The following is a 22,871-nucleotide window of genomic DNA, read 5'->3' as shown; positions in this document are numbered from 1 at the left end:
TTCCTTCCATGGTGGCTGTGGAGTGACTGTCAGCGTCCCACGAGGACCAGGTATTACAGCTGAGTTATTACTCACCCCCTTCCCTCCCCCCCCAATCAGTACCACTGAAGGGACACTTTTGAGGAGACTGGAGGCAGGATTGTGGGGCTACTCTCTTTCAACATGTTCACTCATCCCTTGGGAGATGCTCAATAGTTACCTACACTGAAATATTTACAGAATTTTTGGCATAACCATATAAACCAAACACAAAGTATACTAAGAAAGAATTCTGACCACTGAATAGTTTTTTAAAAACAACAATATGTTTATATTTCATTTAACATTTGACACAGAAAAGGCCACATTTAAATAAACACATTAAAACTTCAGAGAACTTTAACTGCAGTTTTGCACCTTGGATATGACAAATACTCATATAAGATGCTTCCATAATTTCTTTTGTGATTTATTTTTATTCTTACAAATTATACCATGATAAAACGTAATAAAAATTTCTCATATGAAATATTTTTCTTTAACATTTTACAAGTTAATCAAATGCATACCACAATAGATTTTGCTGTTGTTGTTGTTTAAATAGGGAGTTCTCATGATTTTAGTATTATACTAATTTAAGTTGAGACTACACTCAGAAAGAAGTTTAGAAAATGGCATTACAAAAGACTGGGAGTGAGCAGTGAAAAAAAAAACCAAACCCATGCAGGACTTCTCTGCAGTAATAAATCAGATGTTTTCACTGCCACAAGTCTTCAGTGCGGCCAAACTTAAAAATGAGTCCTCTGTGAATAAAAGAAGAAGCATCACATGACTAGATGAGTTTGGTAAAAGAAAGACTGTGTGAGATTTAGAATCGTGGGAAACTAACAACAAAGAATAATTGATGAGTTGTATGGAAAAAAACCCATGGGATGTATCAGAACAGAAACTGATCATTCAAAGGTAGTAAATTCTTTCACTGTGCTCAGCTGTGCTATTTACCACTAGTTTCCCTGCATCCTTAACTTCTGAGTTTGGAGACCTATGTCCCTCCTAAAAAGTTAACCAATGTTTAGCATGTAACCATTATATGTCTGATTTTATCTAATTCATTCAACAAGCCTTTTTTTTTTTAACATCTTTATTGGAGTATAATTGCTTTATAATGGTGTGTTAGTTTCTGCTTTATAAAAAAGTGAAGCAGCTATACATATACATATATCCCCATATCTCCTCCCTCTTGCGTCTCCCTCCCACCCTCCCTATCACACCTCTTTAGGTGGTCACAAAGCACAGAGCTGATCTCCCTGTGCTATGTGGTTGCTTCCCACTAGCTATCTATTTTACATTTCGTAGTGTATATATGTCCATGCCACTCTCTCACTTTGTCCCAGCTTACCCTTCCCCCTAGCCGGATCCTCAAGTCCATTCTCTACGTCTGAGGCTTTATTCCTGTCCTGCCCCTAGGTTCTTCAGAAACATTTTTTTTTTTTAGATTCCATATATATGTGTTAGCATATGGTATTTGTCTTTCTCTTTCTGACTTACTTCACTCTGTATGACAGACTCTAGGTCCATCCACCTCACTACAAATAACTCAATTTCATTTCATTTTATGGCTGAGTAATATTCCATTGTAATATGTGCCACATCTTCTTTATCCATTCATCTGTTGATGGACACTTAGGTTGCTTCCATGTCCTGGCTATTGCAAATAGCGCTGCAATAAACATTACTGCACATGTATCTTTTTGAATTATGGTTTTCTCAGGGTATATGCTCAGTAGTGGGATTGCTGGGTCATATGGTAGTTCTATTTGTAGTTTTTTAAGGAACCTCCATACTGTTCTCCATAGTGGCTGTATCAATTTACATTCCCACCAACAGTGCAAGAGGGTTCCCTTTTCTCCACACCCTCTCCAGCATTTATTGTTTGTAGATTTTGTGATGATGGCCATTCTGACTGGTGTGAAGTGATACCTCATTGTAGTTTTGATTTGCATTTCTCTAATGATTAGTGATGTTCAGCATCCTTTCATGTGTTTGTTGACAATCTGTATATCTTCTTTGGAGAAATGTCTATTTAGGTCTTTTGCCCATTTTTGGATTGGATTGTTTGTTTCTTTGATATTGAGCTGCATCAGCTGCTTGTAAATTTTGGAGATTAATCCTTTGTCAGCTGCTTCATTTGCAAATATTTTCTCCCATTTGGAGGGTTGTCTTTTCATCTTCTTTATGTTTTCCTTTGCTGTGCAAAAGCTTTTAAGTTTCATTAGGTCCCATTTGTTTATTTTTGTTTTTATTTCCCTTTCTCTAGGAGGTGGGTCAAAAAAGATCTTGCTGTGATTTATGTCATAGAGTGTTCTGCCTATGTTTTCCTCTAAGAGTTTGATAGTGTCTGGCCTTACATTTAGGTCTTTAACCCATTTTGAGTTTATTTTTGTGTATGGTGTTAGGGAGTGCTCTAATTTCATTCTTTTACATGTAGCTGTCCAGTTTTCCCAGCACCACTTATTGAAGAGGCTGTCTTTTCTCCACTGCATATTCTTGCCTCCTTTATCAAAGATAAGGTGACCATATGTGCGTGGGTTTATCTCTGGGATTTCTATCCTGTTCCATTGATCTATATTTCTGTTTTTGTGCCAGTACCATACTGCCTTGATTATTGTAGCTTTGTAGTACAGTCTGAAGTTTGGGAGCCTGATTCCTCCAGCTCCGTTTTTCTTTCTCAAGATTGCTTTGGCTATTTGGGGTCTTTTATGTTTCCATACAAATTGTGAAATTTTTTGTTCTAGTTCTGTGAAAAATGCCATTGGTAGTTAGATAGGGATTGCCTTGAATCTGTAGATTGCTTTGGGTAGTACAGTCATTTTCACAATGTTGATTCTTCCAATCCAAGAGCATGGTGTATCTCTCCCTCTGTTGGTATCATCTTTTATTTCTTTCATCAGTGTCTTATAGCTTTCTGCATACAGGTCTTTTGTCTCCTTAAGGAGGTTTATTCCTAGGTATTTTATTCTTTTTGTTGCAGTGGTAAATGGGAGTGTTTCCTTGATTTCTCTTTCAGATTTTTCATCGTTAGTGTATAGGAATGCAAGAGATTTCTGTGCATTAATTTTGTATCCAGCTACTTTACCAGATTCATTGATTAGCTCTAGTAGTTTTCTGGTAGCATCCTTAGGATTCTCTATGTATAGTGTCATGTCATCTGCAAACAGTGACAGTTTTACTTCTTCTTTTCCGATTTGGATTCCTTTTATTTCTTTTTCTTCTCTGATTGCTGTGGCTAAACTTCCAAAACTATGTTGAATAATAGTGGTCAGAGTGGACAACCTTGACTTGTTCCTGATCTCAGAGAAAATGGTTTCAGTTTTTCACCACTGAGGACGATGTTGGCTGTGGGTTTGTCATATATGGCCTTTATTATGTTGAGGTAAGTTCCCTGTATGCCTACTTTCTGGAGGGTTTTTATCATAAATGGGTGTTGAATTTTGTTGAAAGCTTTTTCTGCATCTATTGAAAGGATCATATGGATTTTCTTCTTCAATTTGTTAATATGGTTCATCACATTGATTGATTTGCATTTACTGAAGAATTCTTGCATCCCTGGGATAAACCCCACTTGATCATGGTATATGATCCTTTTACTGTGCTGTTGGATTCTGTTTGCTAATATTTTTTTGAGGATTTTTGCATCTATGTTCATCAGTGATATTGGCCTGTAGTTTTCTTTCTTTGTGACATCTTTGTCTGGTTTTGGTATCAGGGTGATAATGGCCTCATAAAATGAGTTTGGGAGTGTTCCTCCCTCTGCTATATTTTGGAAGAGTTTGAGAAGGATAGGTGTTAGCTGTTCTCTAAATGTTTGATTGAATTCGCCTATGAAGCCATCTGGTCCTGGGCTTTTGTCTGCTGGAAGATTTTTAATCACAGTCTCAATTTCAGTGCTTGTGATTGGTCTGTTTATATTTTCTATTTCTTCCTGGTTCAGTATCAGAAGGTTGTGCTTTTCTAAGAATTTGTCCATTTCTTCCAGGTTGTCCATTTTACTGGCATAGAGTTGCTTGTAGTAATTGCTCATGATCATGTGTATTTCTGCAGTGTCAGTTGTTACTTCTCCTTTTTCATTTCTAATTCTATTGATTTGACTTCTCCCTTTTTTTCTTGATGAGTCTGGCTAATGGTTTATCAATTTTGTGTATCTTCTCAAAGAACCAGCTTTTAGTTTCATTGATCTTTGCTATTGTTTCCTTCATTTCTTTTTATTTCTGATCTGATCTTTATGATTTCTTTCCTTCTGCTAACTTTGGGGGTTTTTTGTTCTTCTTTCTCTAATTGCTTTAGGTGTAAGGTTAGGTTGTTTAATTGAGATGTTTCTTGAGGTAGGATTGTGTTGCTATAAACTTCCCTCTTAGAACTGCTTTTGCTGCATCCCATAGGTTTTAGGTTGTCATGTTTTCATTGTCATTTGTTTCCAGGTACTTTTTGATATCCTCTTTGATTTCTTCAGATATCTCTTGGTTATTTAGTAGTGTATTGCTTACCCTCCATGTGTTTGTATTTTTTATAGATTTTTTCCTGTAATTGATATCTAGTCTCATAGCATTGTGGTTGGAAAAGATACTTGATACAATTTCAATTTTCTTAAATTTACCAAGGCTTGATTTGTGACCCAAGATATGGTCTATCCTGGAGAATGTTCCATGAGCACTTGAGAAAAGTATATTCTGTTGTTTTTGGATGGAATGTCCTATAAATATCAATTAAATCCATCTTGTATAAAGTATCATTTAAATCTTGTGTTTCCTTATTTATTTTCAGTTTGGATGATCTGGCCATTAGTGAAAGTCGGGTGTTAAAGTCCCCTACTATGATTGTGTTACTGTCGATTTCCCCTTTTATGGCTGTTAGCATTTGCCTTATGTATTGAGGTGCTCCTATGTTGGGTGCATAAATATTTACAATTGTTACATCTTCTTCTTGGATTGATCCCTTGATCATTATGTAGTGTCCTTCTTTGTCTCTTGTAATTTTCTTTATTTTAAAGTCTATTTTGTCTGGTATGAGAATTGCTACTCCAGCTCTTTTGATTTCCATTTGCATGGAGTATCTTTTTCCATCCCCTCACTTTCAGTCTGTATGTGTCCCTAGGTCTGAAGTGAGTCACTTGTAGACAGCGTATATACAGGTCTTGTTTTTGTTATCCATTCAGCCAGTCTATGTCTTTTGGTGGGAGCATTTAATCCATTTACATTTAAGATAGTTATCGATATGTATGTTCCTATTACCATTTTCTTAATTGATTTGGGTTTGTTATTGTAGGTCTTTTCCTTCTCTTGTGTTTCCTGCCTAGAGAAGTTCCTTTAGCATTTGTTGTAAAGCTGGTTTGGTGGTGCTGAATTCTCTTAGCTTTTGCTTGTCTGTAAAGGTTTTAATTTCTCCATCGAACCTGAATGAGATCCTTGCTGGGTAGAGTAATCTTGGTTGTAGTTTTTTCCCTTTCATCACTTTAAATATGTCCTGCCACTCCCTTCTGGCTTGCAGAGTTTCTGCTGAAAGATCAGCTGTTAACCCTATGGGAATTCCCTTGTATGTTATTTGTTGTTTTTCCCTTGCTGCTTTTAGTATTTTTTCTTTGTATTTAATTTTTGATATTTGATTAATATGTGTCAGCATGTTTCTCCTTGGATTTATCCTGTATGGGACTCTCTGTGCTTCCTGGACTTAACTATTTCTTTTCCCATATTAGGGAAGTTTTCAACTATAATCTCTTCAAATATTTTCTCAGTCCCCTTCTTTTTCTCTTCTTCTTCTGGGACCTCCGTAATTTTTTTTTTTTTTTTTTTTTTTTTTTTTTTTTTTTTTGCGTTATGTGGGCCTCTCACTGTTGTGGCCTCTCCCGTTGCGGAGCACAGGCTCCGGACGCACAGGCCCAGCGGCCATGGCTCACAGGCCCAGCCGCTCCGCGGCATGTGGGATCTTCCCAGACCGGGGCACGAACCCGTGTCCCCTGCATCGGCAGGCGGACTCTCAACCACTGCGCCACCAGGGAAGCCCCGGGACCTCCGTAATTTGAATGTTGGTGTTTAATGTTGTCCCAGAGGTCTCTGAGACTGTCAATTCTTTTCATTCTTTTTTCTTTATTCTGCTCTGTGGTAGTTATTTCCACTATTTTATCTTCCAGGTCACTTATCCATTCTTCTGCCTCAGTTATTCTATTGATTCCTTCTAGAGAATTTTAAATTTCATTTCTTGTGTTGTTCATCACTGTTTGTTTGCTCTTTAGTTCTTCTAGGTCCTTGTTAAACATTTCTTGTATTTTCTCCATTCTATTTCCAAGATTTTGGATCATCTTTACTATCATTGCTCTGAATTCTTTTTCAGGTAGACTGCCTATTTCCTCTTCATTTGTTTGGTCTGGTACGTTTTTACCTTGCTCCTTCATCTGCTGTGTGTTTCTCTGACTTCTCATTTTGCTTAACTTACTGTGTTTGGGGTCTCCTTTTTGCAGGCTGCAGGTTCGTAGTTCCTGTTGTTTTTGGTGTCTGCCCCCAGTGGGTAAGGTTGTTTCAGTGGGTTGTGTAGGCTTCCTGGTGGAGGGGACTGGTGCCTGTGTTCTGGTGGATGAGGCTGGATCTTGTCTTTCTGGTGGGCAGGACCACGTCCAGTGGTGTGTTTTGGGGTGTCTGTGACCGTATTATGATTTTAGGCAGCCTCTATGCTAATGGGTGGGTTTGTGTTACTGTCTTGCTGGTTGTTTGCCATGGAATGTCCATCACTGTAGCTTGCTGGTCCTTGAGTGGAGCTGGGTCTTAGCGTTGAGATGGAGATCTCTGGGAGAGCTCTCGCCGTTTGATATTATGTGGAGCTGGGAGGTCTCTGGTGGACCAATGTCCTGAACTCGGCTCTCCCACCTCAGAGGCAAAAGCCTGACACCTGGCCAGAGCACCAAGACCCTGTCAGCCACATGGCTGCTGCCATTTTCCCCCGGCCAATGAGGCTTTTTTAAGTCAAGGTGCTAGGTGCTAGAAGCTAGGGCTATAAAAGTAAAGATACAGTCCCTGCCTTCAAGTTGCTCATGTTCTTGATGACACAATGTGGTAGTATAGGGGGTGGGGGTGGGGAGACACATATATATCACATGTTAAGGGAGCAGAGAACATATGGGAATTTATTTTGCCTGAATGTGTTAGAAAAGGATTTACAGAGGAGGTAATATTAGATGAGTTTTGAAGGATAAGCAGGAGTTTGAATGGGAGGTTGGGAGGAACAGGAGCTAGTGGGATGATGAAGGAAGATGTTTCAGGGAGAGGAAAAGGAAAAGTAAATCAAAAGGCAAAGAGGAATAAAAGACCATGGGGCCTCAGGACAAGTCCAGGAGATGGATGTGTCAGGAAATGCCCTCACAGAGCTTACACTCTAGGTTTTAGTTTGGGAAGTATCTATAGTTGTCTTCAAGGCTTCAGTTTAAGAGGGCAGAGTGGAATTATATGCATAAGAATATGTATACACACACATATATATATCTCAATATAAATATCTGTGGTGTAGTAAAGCAGCGGAGAGTCCAATATGGCCAGAGTATAGTTTAAGAATCAAGGAGGATGAGGAACAGCAGTGGACGGATTTGGTAAGCCAATTGACCAGGGTGGCAAATTGCCCACAGTGGCCTTCGGTGCCTTAGATGAGTCAAGGGGGCAGGCACCAGCCTGTGATCTACTAAAGGGGCAGCTGGTACTCAGGCCCAGGCAATGCATGAGATGGGACTATGCATAGATGCATCCCCCATTAAAAGAAACAACTTTAGCTCCAGCGGATTGTTGCTGAGCAGGGCCCAAGGTTGTTAGATCCTCCAGTTTTTCAAGAAAGGCCCCAAATTCCAATTTTTGATGAAATCTCTTGATTTTTAAATGTCAGCTCAATAAAACAAAAAATAGTGTATAGGCTAAATAAAACAGAATTGTGGGCAGAATTTGGTTGGATGGTCATTAGTGGTGACCTCTTCTGTAGACAGCTACGAGTTTTGAAAAATTTTAAGATGGGAAATGACAGGCTTAGAGCTTTGTTTTAGAAGGAAACCTGACACAGGAAAACTGGATCCAAGAGAGGTATCAGTCAAGGATGTGAAGTGCTCAGGAAGGGATGAGGATGACTAAACATAACAATGGAAATAGACAAAAAGAGAACAGGTTTAAAACAATTCAGAAGCAGACTCATCATCAGGGCTTGGATGTGGGGAGTAAGTGCAAGGGAGAAATGAAGAGAGGAGTGGACGCTTCAATGGCATCTGCTGGTTTTCATATCTGTTTTCCAATCTCCAGTGTATACTCAAGGTTAAACCCTCAATCAAAATGGTTGATTTAAAACAGGTTTCATAGGGAATTCCCTGGCGCTCCAGTGGTTAGGACTCTGCGCTACCACTGCAGGGGGCCCAGGTTCGATCCCTGGTGGGGGAACTAAGATCCCAAAAGCCTAGCAGCACGGCCAAAAAAAAAAAAAAAAAACAGGTTTCATAGTCCTTTATAAAGGTAAACACCTGAGGGGTTTTTGATGAAAACAAAAATGCAACCAGGAAAAAAAAAGTGCAACCAGGAAGTCATCTATACCCTCTCTTGGAAGTATATGAATTTCTCTTTATAAAGGATTTCATAAACCTCCAAAAAGTGATTTGATCTCTGCTCTTCCAGGTAATATCAAACCTACTGCTGCAAAAAAAGAAAAAACAAAGTTGGGTATTAGGGACCCTACTCTCCAGAGAGCTTAAAAGAGATGTGGTAACTTCAGCACACTAGTCACCAGATGTAAACTATAATCTCAACTAGTTTCTTGGGCAAGAGCCAGTCCCTCCTACATTGTCAGATGGTCACCTTTGGTACTGACATCTGTTTCTGAAACAGTAATTTCTAAGCTGTTGCTGAGAACTGTTCTGTTATAAATCAAAATGGTAGGCAACCTGCTACAACTATTCTAACAATGGTGTCTATTAGTTGAATTTAATTTCGATTTGCTTACAGTATTTTCACAAAACCAAATTAGTTTTTAGACTTAATAGATAGAATAGTAATAAATGAGAAATTAACCAAACTCATTGCATAGACAAGTAATTTATTATAACTAATTTGAGACAATGACAAGTCACTGATCGGTTTCCAAGGTTTTGTGAAACGTGATAACTACCATATGAACTTAACATGTTTCTTCCCTCATTGGAAAAGATAAAAGTTTCCCACAAATCTTCTCTCTATCCTCTGGTTCCTCCCTGCTGTGACAGAGTAACTTCTCTGCCAAAAACAGCATCTCAAGGTGGAACTTACTTTATCCTCTACCTCTGCCAGAGAAAATAATGATTAAAATAAAGAAGGCTGCTGTTTGCCCTTCCTTGGCTGGTTTTCATAAATCCCCTCCCCACCACTCCATCCTGAAGCTTTTCTAACCCCTGCCTCTGACCCTGTTACACTGCCTTCCTTTGGCTGAAGTTGTGGGCCACTGAATTCCCCCAAGCACCTTTAACCCTGTGGAGATACTGGAGCAGTGAGCTCAGGGTGCCTGGTCCTTCTTTAAAGATGCCCAAGCCTCAGCATTGCAGCTTGAAAGGAAAAGGAATCATAAATACCAACACTGTCCCTCTCATAAACACATGCTACATTACCCTATAAAATAACAAACTTACCCATATTTACCAAATTTGCATAACCTGGGGAGTGAGGTTTGTTCACTTTGTATTTTTCAAGTACAGTGTTATACTAAGCAACTGGTTGAAGATTCAGCAAAAGGAGAAAATGTCAATTAAATTCATTCCAAATTTCAAATTTCACCCTCATAGTAGCTGGAGACTGAACTTTGAAGTCAGATAGCCTGAATTTTAGCCACATGATCTCAAACATGAGCTCTGTGCCTGTTTCTCACATATAAAATGGTGATAGTAATGGAGCGACCTTCTGAGTTGTGTTGGGGATTAACTGAGAACACACATGTAACACTAAGATGATGCCTTGCCCATAAAAAGTGCTCAATAAACTTTGGTCATTATTATTTTCTGCACAAAAATCAATGGCCTAACTTTTTTTTTTTTTTTTTTTGCGGTCTGCGGGCCTCTCATTGTTGTGGCCTCTCCTGTTGCGGAGCACAGGCTCCGGACGTGCAGGCTCAGCGGCCATGGCTCATGGGTCTAGCCACTCCACAGCATGCGGGATCTTCCCGGACCGGGGCATGAACCCATGTCCCTTGCATCGGCAGGCACACTCCCAACCACTGTGCCACCAGGGAAGCCCTGGCCTAACACTTTGAAAAAACTCTTTGGGTTTTCTCCACTAGTTTCAAGATGCAAGGTATGACCCAAAGAGGCTGTGTATCTTGCCACATGTAAGTTCATATTTTTCTTATTTCTAAACTGATTTTATAAAATTGCAAAAATGCTTTGTGGTAGAATGGAAAAAGTGTGAATACTAACTGCTGACTATTATTAAAGGGCACCTGTTAGCATTTCATGAGTGGTTCACATAGATATGGGGCATCTATTTCCTTTTAGGAGGTGGGTGGGAAGGGACAGGGAAGGAAAAGTCCTAGAATAGACTGTCCTAGAATATACACCATATAAAGAAGATACAAGATATAAAGGTTTTTTTTAAAACCTTTTTTGGATTAAGGACATCTTTGAAAATCTGATGAAAGCCACAGACTCTCTCCCAGAAACAAGCAGAAAAACCAATGTCTTGCATACAGAAATACCTGGTGGTTCCCAATTTTCAGAAGCCTACCCATGGAACGGAAGTTAAGAACTCCTGATACACAGGATAAAGAGAAGTTTTTGTTGTTGTTGCTGTTTTGGGGGGGAGGGGTTGAGTGGGAGGCCAGGGATAGGGGAAAGGGCAGGCCCTAAGTGTCCAGGAAAGAATGAACATTAGAAAAGATAAGTGATAAAAGTATTAAGGTCTTAGCAATCTTTTAATTTGTCATTGCATCAGAAGGATAAAAAAATGTCAGGGCTTTTCCTCTACCCCTCAAATGGCACAAATTCTTGTGACACCAAGGATAGTAAGAACCATAAAATGCCTTCAGAAACAAAATTTTAAGGAGAAGTGATTTTAAGCAGGCTTTCATTAAAAACAACTGTTAGAGATACAGATTTTAAATGAACAGTGCCAGTGTTATGTAACTAAATCTACACAAATCACAGTTCTTCGTTAAAGGGGAGGTGGTGGCAATTTAAAAAATCGATGTATGTTCCCAAGGTGGGCAGCAAGCCAACCCATGTAGTAAAAATATCTTTCTCAGTCTCATTCTTCATATTTTATGACACTAACATGGGGAAGGGGCACTAGACGGGGGAAATTAAGCAACTAAATATAGTAAATGACACAAAATAAACCGTTATTTTAAAAAAAGATAGGATGAAGAATGCAAAACAAACTTACCCAAAAAAGATGAAGGCATTTTGGAAAAATACAGCAATTCCAGGGTATACTATGGCTTTTTCTGTAAAAGTAATTGTAATATTTAGAGGTTTATGATCTCAATACATTGTTTCTGATAAACTGGTGAATATCAGTTTTCCTGCCTAACATAATTGATTTTTCTGGTAACTATGGTTGGTGTGGGCATTAAATGACACAATACATATGACAGAGTGTAGCGCTGGTAGCCTCCTTCATTTATTTAACAAATACTGAGTACATATTATGTGCCAGCACTGTTCAATGTGCTGAGGATACTGCAGTACATAAAACAGGCAAAGTGTTTGCCTTCACGGAGCTAGAGAATACCAAGAATAAATAAGGAGAAAAAGCAGGAAAGGTATAGGAAATGTAGTGAATGATGATATTTTATACAGGTGGCCAGAAAAACCACATGAGAAGGTGACACTGGCATAAGGACACGAAGAAGGAAGTGGGGGCAGGAGCCATGCAAAAGCAGCAGAACAAGTGCAAAAGCCCTGGGGTGGGAGTGGTCTGGTACATTAGAGGAATGGTCACGTGGGCCAAAGAGAGAAAAGCAGGAGACAGATCAGAGAAGTACGAGGGGCAGGCTGGGAGGTGCAGATCCTCTAGAGCCTCTCAGTAATGGTGAGGACTTTGATTCTCATTCTGGGTGAGAGGAAAAGCCATTGGAGGGTTTTGAGCAGAAAAGTGACCTGAGCTGACACATTTCAATAGGATCCTTCTGGTTGCTGTGCTGACAGTAGACTAAAGGGGGGGAAGGGGAGAAACAGAAACCAGTGAGGCGGCTATTTTAAGAAATCAGGTCACAGACTATAATGGATTAAACCAGGGTGGGAGCCATGGAGAAGGTAAAAAGTGGTCAGATGCAAGACCACTTTTTTTAAATAGCAGAATCAACAGGATTTGCTGATGGACTGGGGTGTGTGGGATGTGAGAGAAAGAGGTGTCATTCTTGACAGGCCTTAACCACCCAGGTTTTGGGCTTAAACGCCTGGATGGAGAAAGCAGCCCCTAACTAAGATGGGCAAGACTGCCAGAGGACCATTTTGTCCCCATTTTATCCTCGACTGAAGTTGAAGTTCTCATAAATTTCTACTATTGGAACTGTTAATCATCACTGACTAATTGACAAACTGAGGCATGATGAATAGATGAATAGCAACTTTTTCTCGTAATAGTTTTAAATTAATCTGATTACCATAGCCACTGGTTTGTATAGGCCTTCTCTACTAGAAGGCCACATTAAATATTCTACATTAAATAACTATTAACACTAGAATGACTCATAAAGATCCTATATAAAGGCCACTTCATAAAATTCCAGATCTGCTGCTAATAATTCTCAAAGCATAACCTGGCTTCAGAAGCCTTTAGGAAAATAACTTAAAAGTCTATGAGATGAACACATTCCTACAAAAAGGGGCTCTGTATTAATAGTTGTATCTAGGAAAGAAGGATTATCAGTAATTTTAGTTTCCTCTTTGAGCTCTTTTATATTCTCAATTTTCTACAATGAACAAGAATTATGCACTTCACATGATAAAAAAGTAACATTTTTGTTTCTAAAATATGATGGTGATAGATTTTATAGCAGCAAGAAAACTACTTATGATATCATGTTAAATGCAAAAGGCTAGGTTCAAAATTATATTTATACTATGATTATAACTACTTAAAAAATGCAAGATACCAAAGGAAATATACCAAAATATTTAAGAGTAGAAAGATTATTATAGTTTTTCTTTTCTTTCTTTTCTACATTTTTAGTAACATGGTTTTATAATAAATTATATAAATAAAAGACAAAATATAAATATTTAAAATTGCCTATCATTCCTATCTGTGAGATTAAAACAATTTTAATAAAAAATCAGGAAACCACGGGCTTCCCTGGTGGCGCAGTGGTTGAGAGTCCGCCTGCCGATGCAGGGGACACGGGTTCGTGCCCCCGTCCGGGAAGATCCCACATGCCGCAGAGCGGCTGGGCCCGTGAGCCGTGGCCGCTGAGCCTGCGTGTCCGGAGCCTGTGCTCCGCAACAGGAGAGGCCGCAACAGTGAGAGGCCCGCATACCGCAAAAAAAAAAGAAAAAAAAAAAATCAGGAAACCAATGATTTCAATCCAAGAATTACATTTTATTCAAAGAAATAAAATGTTAAAATATGAGCTAGCTTAGATCTCTGCTGGTCTAGTTTGGCAAATCATTAATATTATATTTTTACTATGATAAGCATCGTCAATTTTACCCAGAACATTAAATGGATTTCATGTTTTTCTGGGGTCCCTCAAGGAAATTTCAGCCAGGGACCCAAAAGCAGGTCTTTTCCTAGCTTGCCTTAAACTGGCCTTATATAGCAGACACGCCTTAAGTGTTAATTTGCTTTTCTGTCTAAAAGAAGATGCTATCATATTATCAGAGAGCTTTAGTTCAATAAATTTCAATTCTAGGATGTTAGAGCTTTGCCTGGATATATTATTCAGCAGGTCAAAACTTGCCAAATAGCTGGGCAACGTATGTGTTCTGCTTTTGAGGTTTTTGGAAGCCAAAGAGGAACAAAGTATAGAGCTGTGTCCCATTCCTTCCAGGCTCTAGATTAGAAAATACAGAAGAAAGGCACACTAAAAACATAGCAAACAAACAAAACAAATACAGATAGGGGGAGGAGAGTTCCCAGGCACAAATGCTTTGCTAGTATGAAAAAAGCTTTATTCTAAAAAACCCAACTTTAACACAAAATTTCAGTATTCCATTGAAGTAAAATAAAAACTGCGTTTTCTCTTACCTTTAGCAACATACCCTCCAAAAAGAATCCACATAGATGCGATCAGAGAGCCAAAGGCCAGCATGAAACCAATGAACAGCCAAATGCGAGCACCTTAAGGAAAATAATATTTTAACAGAATTGTTTCTCAAATGGCAGCAGTCAGTTCAATTAACTTTTCAAAAAGAAGACAAAAACCCAAAAAGAAAAAAATGTGTAGTTGCCATTAAAGTCTAAAGCAAGAACAGTGAAAAATGTGCTGAGTAGCATCAGTGTGGACCTTGGCCCTTTTCCTGTTGGTTGGTTGGTCTGTATATTCTAAGTGCCTATGCTTACTTTCCCCAACTATGACACTGAGAAAAACTTTACTCTCCCTTCCTATATAAATCTCACGAAATATGTTTCACCATATTTAGAAGCTCATTCTCCAAGTATTTTTAGAAATTGTGCTCCAAAGTTTAAAGCCCTCCAAGAGAACCTTCAAACAATAACATAGGTATACTTAACAAAAAATTCATATTCAGTGATATGTGAACCTAAACACTACCGTATTTCCCTTTCAGGCAAGTCAGGCAGCAAAGCAAATTCAAATTTAGTGTGGCTGGCACTTAGGACTAAGCTGCATTCAAATTATGTTAACAGAGAAAGACAACCAACTTATAAATCACATTATACAATATTTATGAAGATTTGATATGAAATAAATGGAGTCATCAGATGGCCTAAAATGAATTCTGAGATGAGTTTGTTTAATTAGTACAAATACATTTTAATAAAAACACTGCCCTGCTCAATAAAGCACAGCAAATAGAATGTTATAAATTTCTGATTTCATACCCAAAACATAAAATAGTTCTGAAATAATAAGCTGTTACTCACAGATGACATACTAAAACAAATACAACTAGCTCTGGACCCCCAAAGCTGTGCTAGCTAACAAATTTTATTTATGGATGTGATTGCCATACTCTATCTAGTCTTAGCTCGAGCTATTATTGGCTTATTATTACCAACACTAACTCTAACGTTCATCTCTTTGTTTAGAGTTTACAAGGTTGTGGTACATCGGTATTTCTGTATCTCTTCTACTTAAGTTGATCTACAAAGAGAGTGAACCAAAGGCGAGTCTGAAAGCATAGACCAAAGCTGACTACTGCAGTTTCTCCTGTTTCATTAGGGAAAGAAAAAAATAGTCACCTGAAATTTGCCTATATCCAGGTTTATTTTTGTATGGATATAATATTTTAAGTTTACCATTTAAACTGCCCAATAAATATCTGTCCCCTCAAATCTTTGACTAAATTGGACCCTATAGGAAGCTGTGCTACACATATCCTGTACTCTGCCTACCTTGGGTACATGGCCATGGTGTTCAGGGGATATGAGTTCCTTAGTTGAGCAGGGCAGGCCTGGGTGAATCTAAGCACTAAAATTCTATTATTCTATTCAGTTTTGCAAGATTAAGAGTTGCACAACAAAAATGAATGCACCTACTACTGAACTGTCTACTTAAAAATAGTTAAGATGGTAAATTTTATGTTGTGTATTTTAAAACACACCAAAAAACTATGACCCTAAGCTATTTCAAAATGCTAATTCAATCAAGTAAGGTTGGCAAAAAAGGGAAGAAAATAATTTATATGGTATAGCTTCTTTAAAAAAATTAATCAATTAATTAACTTGGCTGCGCTGGGTCTTAGTTGCGGCACGTGGAATCTTCATTGCTGTGTGTGGGATCTTTGTTGCAACATGCAGGATCTTTAGTTGCGGCATGTGGGCTCTAGTTCCCTGACCAGGGATCCAACCCAGGCCCCCTGCATTGGGAGCACAAAGTCTTAACCACTGGACCATCAGGGAAGTCCCGGTACAGCCTCATGTAGCAGAAATTCTATTTTGCACACGTATTCTTTATTATATACTGTTCTTTACTGTACTCTGTATACATTTATATCCACATATTATTGCACAGGGTTATATATTCAAAACTGTGCATATATTTAAAAATACTATTCGGCAATCTTTGATCAAATGTGACTTTTACCTTAGGCCTTGGAACCTATAACCTCTCCTTGGAACCTATAACCTATCTCTGATCTGAAGGAGTCAGACAAGTGGCCCTTCCATGTATAATTCTCATTTTAAGGGTGTATAGTAAGATGTTGTTTGCACCTATTTACCTGTTTGACCCAGGCAACCTTCACTGTAACTATCACCTCGCACTTGTCCATTCGATACTGCATTAATCCTGTGTGAATACAATAAAACCAAGAGATCAGGGTCTCTGACTCTTAAAAGGAAATTATCCATGACATCAAATTACCAGGTACAATAAGCTAGAGTTCTGCAAATTTAAGGTAAGTCTTCATAAGTCTTGAGTAATGCATTTATACACCTTAGGCAAGTCCCCTCAACCAGATATCCTGTAAAGCAGTGGCCATAGTCCCCAGACCAGCAGAATCAGCATCACCTGGGAATTCTTTAGAAAGAAAATTCCCCGGCTCCACCCCAAGTTTATTGAAGCAGAAACTCTGGGTATGGGCCCCAGCAATCTGAATTTTAACAAAGCCTTCAGGTGATTCTGATGCTTGTTAAAATCTGAGAGTGAAATTCTCAAAATTATATCTTGCTAAGATTGGAAGGATCTTTAGCTTGGTCCTATCTAGTTTTCCATTTGTACACATCAGACATACTCAACATGAAGAGATGCAAGTGGTAAAATCTTGTTTTTTCAATCCCTGTTACACGTTCCAGACATAAGAAGTCTTTTGCTGACTTTCACAGAATACTAAATTGAGATAGCCTTGTTTTCTTTATAAGTATCCTCTGCAAATTTTAAAATATCATGGGAAACTGTTCACAAGACATCAAGTTAAGAAGTTAGAAAACTATATATGTGTGTATGTGTGTGTGTGTGTGTGTGTGTGTATCTCCATTTAACTGTGTGTGAGTGTCTACTGCTAGAAAGACACAGGGGCTGTGTCTATCTTATTTCTCACTTTTAGTCTCAGTGCCTAGCACAGGGATTGAGTAGGTACTGAATACATTAACCTTTATTTTTTCACCACAACATAAAGTCTTAATTTATTCATTCAAATCTAAGTTTTAAAAAGAATGATCAAAACACTCTCAATTATTTTCAGTGATCTCTTGTAAGTTATTTGGTACATAAAACAAATACATTTTAAAACAAGTTTCATATTTTTAAACAATGCAGACGTTCTTGGGCTAGTGGCTATTGGCTCTTCTTTTTCCTTGCTGAGCCACCTGAATACACTTCACAGCTCTCTGTGGGACAGCCATGACCCTGCCTCGTCAGTCTTCACCACTAGGCACATCCTCGAATGAACAACCCCTTTTGTTCTCTGGTATTACCAGTTTTATACATATCTCAAACTTATAGAAAAGTCCCAAGTATAGTTCAAATAAATTTGTTTTCCTGAAACATTTGAAACTTGCCAACATGATGACCCATAACCCCAGAAATTTGTATATATTTCCTATAAATGAGACAGTTCTACTGAACAATACAACCATCAAGATTGGGAAATTAACAATGATCCATTCCCATTAGCTAACCATCAGACCTCATCCAAGTTCCCCGGTTGTCCCAATAATGCTCTAAATAGTAAAAGGATCCAGTCCAGAACCATGAGGGACATTTTGTTCTCCTGTCTCTTTAGTCTCCTCAGTCTGGACAGTTCCGCAGTCTTCTCTGGCTTTTACGACCTTGACCCTTTACTCCAGCCATGCTGGTCCCCTTGCCATACAGCCTTTGTGCTTGCTCTTCCGTCTGTCTGGAATGATCCTCTCTTACGTATATCCATGATCAGGTCCTTCACTTCTTCAAATCTGTACTTAAAAATCACCTTCCAGTAAGGCCTTCCTTGACTCTATTTAAAATTTCTGCACCCTCTGCTGACATCTCATATCCCCCCCTCTGCTTTTTCTCTCTAACACTTATCATTATCTTACATGTTATATATTTAATTTATTTCTCTTTAGTTACAATCTGCCTCACTCATTAAGGTATAAATTCCATAAAGGCATGGATTTTCCTGTTTTATATACTGTATTTACTGTACCTAGAGCAGAGCCTGGGAATATAAAAGCTTAATAAATATTTGTTGGGTGAATGAATAAACAAACTCTTAGACAAAGTATATGGTTTCTGACGTGAAAGTAAAGTTATAAACACTGGCAACCTAGAAATAAAAGGATAGCTGAGAGAAGCTGGGAGACAGAAGTGGGAGAGGAGAGGTGGAAGGAAGAAAAGAAGCCTCCTGCTTTTCTTCATCAGTCCTTCTCTATGACTTGACTTTTTTTGTTGTTGTTGTTGCGGTATGTGGGCCTCTCACTGTTGTGGCCTCTCCCGTTGCGGAGCACAGGCTCCGTACGCGTAGGCTCAGCGGCCATGGCTCATGGGCCCAGCCGCTCCGCGGCATGTGGGATCTTCCCGGACCAGGGCACGAACCCGTGTCCCCTGCATCGGCAGGCAGACTCTCAACCACTGCGCCACCAGGGAAGCCCTATGATTTGACTTTTAAACCATGTCCCGTATGTTAATTTGGTAACACTTAAAAAATTTAACTCTACTCAACTGTATGTAAAACATTTTTCTTTTGTGACAACCTGTAAGTCATGTCACTAACAATGACACTTACATTAGGAAGGCTATGGTTGCTATAACACCACAGGCATGGTAGGAGTGGTTGAACTCATCCATGCTGGGATAAATGACAGCTGCATCTATGATAATCCACCAGCCTGTAAAAAACTAAAACAAACAAACCATAAAAATGAGAAATTACAGTTATTTCATATCTTACTGGATAAAAAGAAAGCAAGGAATCTTGCTTTCCAGCAAAGAAAGGAATCAAGCAAAGAATCTAAGTGAACAGATCCCTTCTAATAAAGTCCAAAATTTTCTTAAATGTTCCAGCAGTTTCTTGCATATAATTAGTATATGGCTTAATATCTGATGAAAGATTAGATACCCTAAAGTCCCACAGCAATTATTATTTATTAACACTTCTTTTCTAAGTCTACTTCAGTCATTATTTTATGTTGTCATATTAAAGTCTGTAATCTAATTTTGTGAACTAAAAGTTACAATGTTTCATGGCAGGAGAAAGGAAAAAAGTGATTCAGACTCCAGCTGACAGGAGGAGTGGCCTGTTGCCGATATATTATAAGCCTCCAGGAAGATATTATTGAAAATGAAAAAAAAAGTATTCAAAATAATACAGGGAATAATTATCGTTGATAAATTTTAGCTAGCCTCTTGGTGTTGTGAAATAAACAACGGCTATGCAGTACTGCTTTCCCTTTTGATGAATTATAGTGCAGTCTACAGATGGTTTCAGAGATTATGCTAAATTCAATTTAAATACCAAATTATAATTTATTTTAATTGCATTTGGTTCTGGACACTATCAAGGGCAAACATATAATGAAAAAACATTAAAACTGCACAAATATTTTTTATCACCTGAGCAGAAACTTACAATAAGATGACATTAAGCAAATACTGACAAGTAGCTTAGAAGGTTTGGAAAGTAACCCCCTTCTCTATCCCCACTTGCAACCCTGACCTAGTTCGCTCTCAGAATTGCCATCTTCAGGGAATCATTTTAAAATAACTATTTTAGGCTAATAAAATTATTTTTATCAGGTTACAGACAGATCCATACTCCATTAATGACTTTTTTATTAGCTAGTGCAAGTACTCTTTCACTGTTTTTTTTTCACCCTTAGCTCAATGTATTCAAGATATTTTCTTCATAGACTAAAATTCAAAGCTTTTTTTTTTTTTTTAAGAGCAGAATTTCTACAGTAGTTTTCTATTTTAACATTACTTTGGAAAAATATAGGATAATTATTTTTCATAGATTATAACTGTCAGAGACTAGGCAAAGAGGACATATTGAAACTTAGAGTTTTGTTTGTTTAAAATTTACTGTTTAGAGCATATGACAACATTAGAGGACAAAACAAATATCAGATACCTTGAAGGATCTGTAATGTAAATAAGAATTTTATACTATAAATTACTTCTAAGCAATATATTTTTATGAGTTCTTTCTTTCTATTTTCTAATGAGATTGAGAAGAAAGTTAACGCTGGATCATGGAGAAATGCAATCATATCTCTTGAATGGTTTTGACCTGATTGTTTCTTAAACACTTCTTAGTAATTTAATGTACTCAGTAAGAGGAAGCATAATCCATGCTATGAGTAAGTGTATAAAATATACTGTCTTACTATACAATTTTTTTCATGCAGTTAAAGTAAAATAATCTAATCAAATTTCAAGCCATAATGTCAACTCTTTAAATGGAATAACTAAACCCTCTCATAAATAAAACAAAACATCAACATTTATTTTAAAAAATTCAGTAGCAAAGATAAAATAAATAGCACTTACTTAAAGACATCACACAGAGCTTTAAATACATAAAAACAAACACACCAAAATAATGAAGGCCCAAATTATCAAGGACACTTACTAGGATACCAGCAGCAATGGAAGCAATAGTATTGCGCTTTTCCCCCCAATCAATGCATTCTGAGCATCTCAAGCCTTCTAGAAATCCAGACATTTTTTTCAGGTCACTTGAAAAAACAAACAAACAAAACCAACTAAAGTACTTCTATTGACTTGCTTCAAACCTGACTTATGTTTCTAGAAAATAATTAACAGTTTAGGAATAATTTAATACAAGTGAAGTTACAAATACTTTATCTGGCTACATATACTTCAGAATATTTGATTTAGCTTTTGATGAATTTTCACATAACTCTGGAAAACAAAATGTGGACTCATTTAAGTTTTTTTTTTTAATTTAAAAGATGGTTTTGGTATATTTTAAGCAATGTAAACAAAAGTGGGCATCCCAATATTGAAAAAATTTTACACTGATTATTAATTTTAATTCCAAACTAAGTTATTATGTGACTTAGATATTTACAGTCCAGCAGCACTAGCATAGCAGAGACAAGTGATAAAACTTTAGTTCTGAGTTAAAGCATGGCCTCAGATGAAAACTATTTCTCTTAGCAATTTACACATTTTGTCATAGAACATGTTTCTTCACACTCAAATTAAGAAATTAAACACTGCACCCGCCTCACGTCCCTTCACTTCATTATTTTTTCCTTCTCCAAGTCTGTCTGTTGGCGTCATTTCTATGTAAAGAACACCCATTTCATTTTAGTAAGCTCTATCTGTGACTCTAACATGTTTTCCAGCCAAAAGAAAGTACAAAATTGAAGTCAATATTAATTCAGACCATAAAAAAAGAAGAAAGAAAAAAAAAAGAAAGGAAGGAAGGAAGAAATTAAAGGAGGAAGGAAAGAAATGAAAGAAAGAAAACGCACTGCTATATTACCATGGATAAATTACCATAGACGACATTTACATAAAACATTCCTTAGAGCTGGGCCATACAAACCTGGTCTGATACACATCCATAGGATCTCTATTTCAGAATATGAAAATGCCTGCATTAAGTGTAAATTGTTAATAATCAAGCAAACATCCAAACTCCTACAGTGAATCTTAACCTGTCCATGAAGCTACTCTGTAGCCAGCAACCATGGTTGTTCAAAAACATATCCTAAAAAAGAGCAATGAATTCAGTTGGAAACTCCCTTTTAAAAATTAAATTTAAAACTGTGATTATACCCAGTGCTAATATGCCTTTAGGACAAGTCCAATTTTGAAAATTCACTCGTTTTATTCTTCCCTGGGAGGAACGGCAAGCCAGTATGTTGTTTTCGGTTCACCCCAATGACGCCGCCCCGAATCCGTTTTTCTTTGGTTTATTACCCGCACAACTCGTGCCCAAACTCCGCCCTCCAGATTCTGGGGATCTGAGGTGTAGAGAGTGGCCTGCGACTGGGAAGATGTGGAAACTAGTTCTAGCTCTTGTGGCTCCGCCATCTCCCTCGCCCAGGGAACCAGCCGGCTTACACTCCTTCCGGGGTGTCAGTTTCTGCAGCTCTAAAGTAGGGGGGCATGCTGAGTTTCTGGGATCCTGTGACGTGTCGGGGAGGGCGCTGTCCGGACTGCGGAGGCGGTCGTCCTCTCCCGCCGCCGGCCAGACACGAGTCAGCAGGAAGTGGCCAGGAAGTGGCCAGCAAGGCACAGCCTGAGCCTGCAGCTTCCCAGAGGGTGGACCTAACGACTCAGGCAGCATCAGCCGGGCAGACACTCCCGGGTCCCGGCCTCATCCAGCCTGCGGCAGTTCCTCCCCTTCCCCCACTCCTGCCTGGCACTTACGTCCAGCCCCGCGCGTGCAGTCGGTCCAGAGCCCGGTGTCGCGCCGCGCCGGGCCGCCGCACTTTCCCAGCTCCAGCCAAGAAAACAAAACAGCCACAGGCCTCCGGATACCCGGATTGAGCAGCACCGCCCCAGGAGCTCGCTTGCGCATGCGGAAAAGGGGCGGAGGGAGCGGCGCGGAGAGAGAGTAGGACTCGCTGAGGGAGAGCCAGAGAGAGCCACGCCTACCGCGCCGACTTCTCTGAGCATGCTCCGGGTGCCGGCTGTGGGGACTTTCCGCAGCGCTGCGTTCGCATGTGTACGTCGGAAGTGGTGCTTGGGTCCAGCGTTCCAGGGTAGGTGTGAGAAGTTGCTTTCTCCTAAGCTTTCGAAAGAAGGCGTTTGTTGGGGCTCTGTATCCGTCTTCAGTGAGG

General features: G+C 38.7%; 1 protein-coding gene across 1 annotated transcript; it reads right to left on the bottom strand.

The window, feature by feature from the left end:
* Positions 1-295: 295 nt before the first annotated feature.
* Positions 296-22,520, bottom strand: TMEM50A (transmembrane protein 50A). Its single transcript, XM_079698522.1, has 7 exons — positions 22,459-22,520; positions 20,684-20,789; positions 18,839-18,951; positions 16,355-16,422; positions 14,199-14,291; positions 11,394-11,454; positions 296-782 (listed from the first exon to the last, which is right to left on the bottom strand). Exons 2-7 carry the CDS (start codon positions 20,774-20,776, stop codon positions 737-739), a joined length of 474 nt encoding a protein of 157 aa, XP_079554648.1. The 5' UTR covers positions 20,777-20,789; positions 22,459-22,520; the 3' UTR covers positions 296-736.
* Between the last annotated feature and the right edge of the window lie 351 nt (positions 22,521-22,871).

Source organism: Hyperoodon ampullatus (assembly GCF_949752795.1).
Source record: "Hyperoodon ampullatus genome assembly, chromosome: 2".
NCBI lineage: Eukaryota > Metazoa > Chordata > Mammalia > Artiodactyla > Ziphiidae > Hyperoodon > Hyperoodon ampullatus.
Note: the sequence above shows the minus strand (reverse complement) of the source record. Positions and strands in the feature narration are given on the sequence as shown.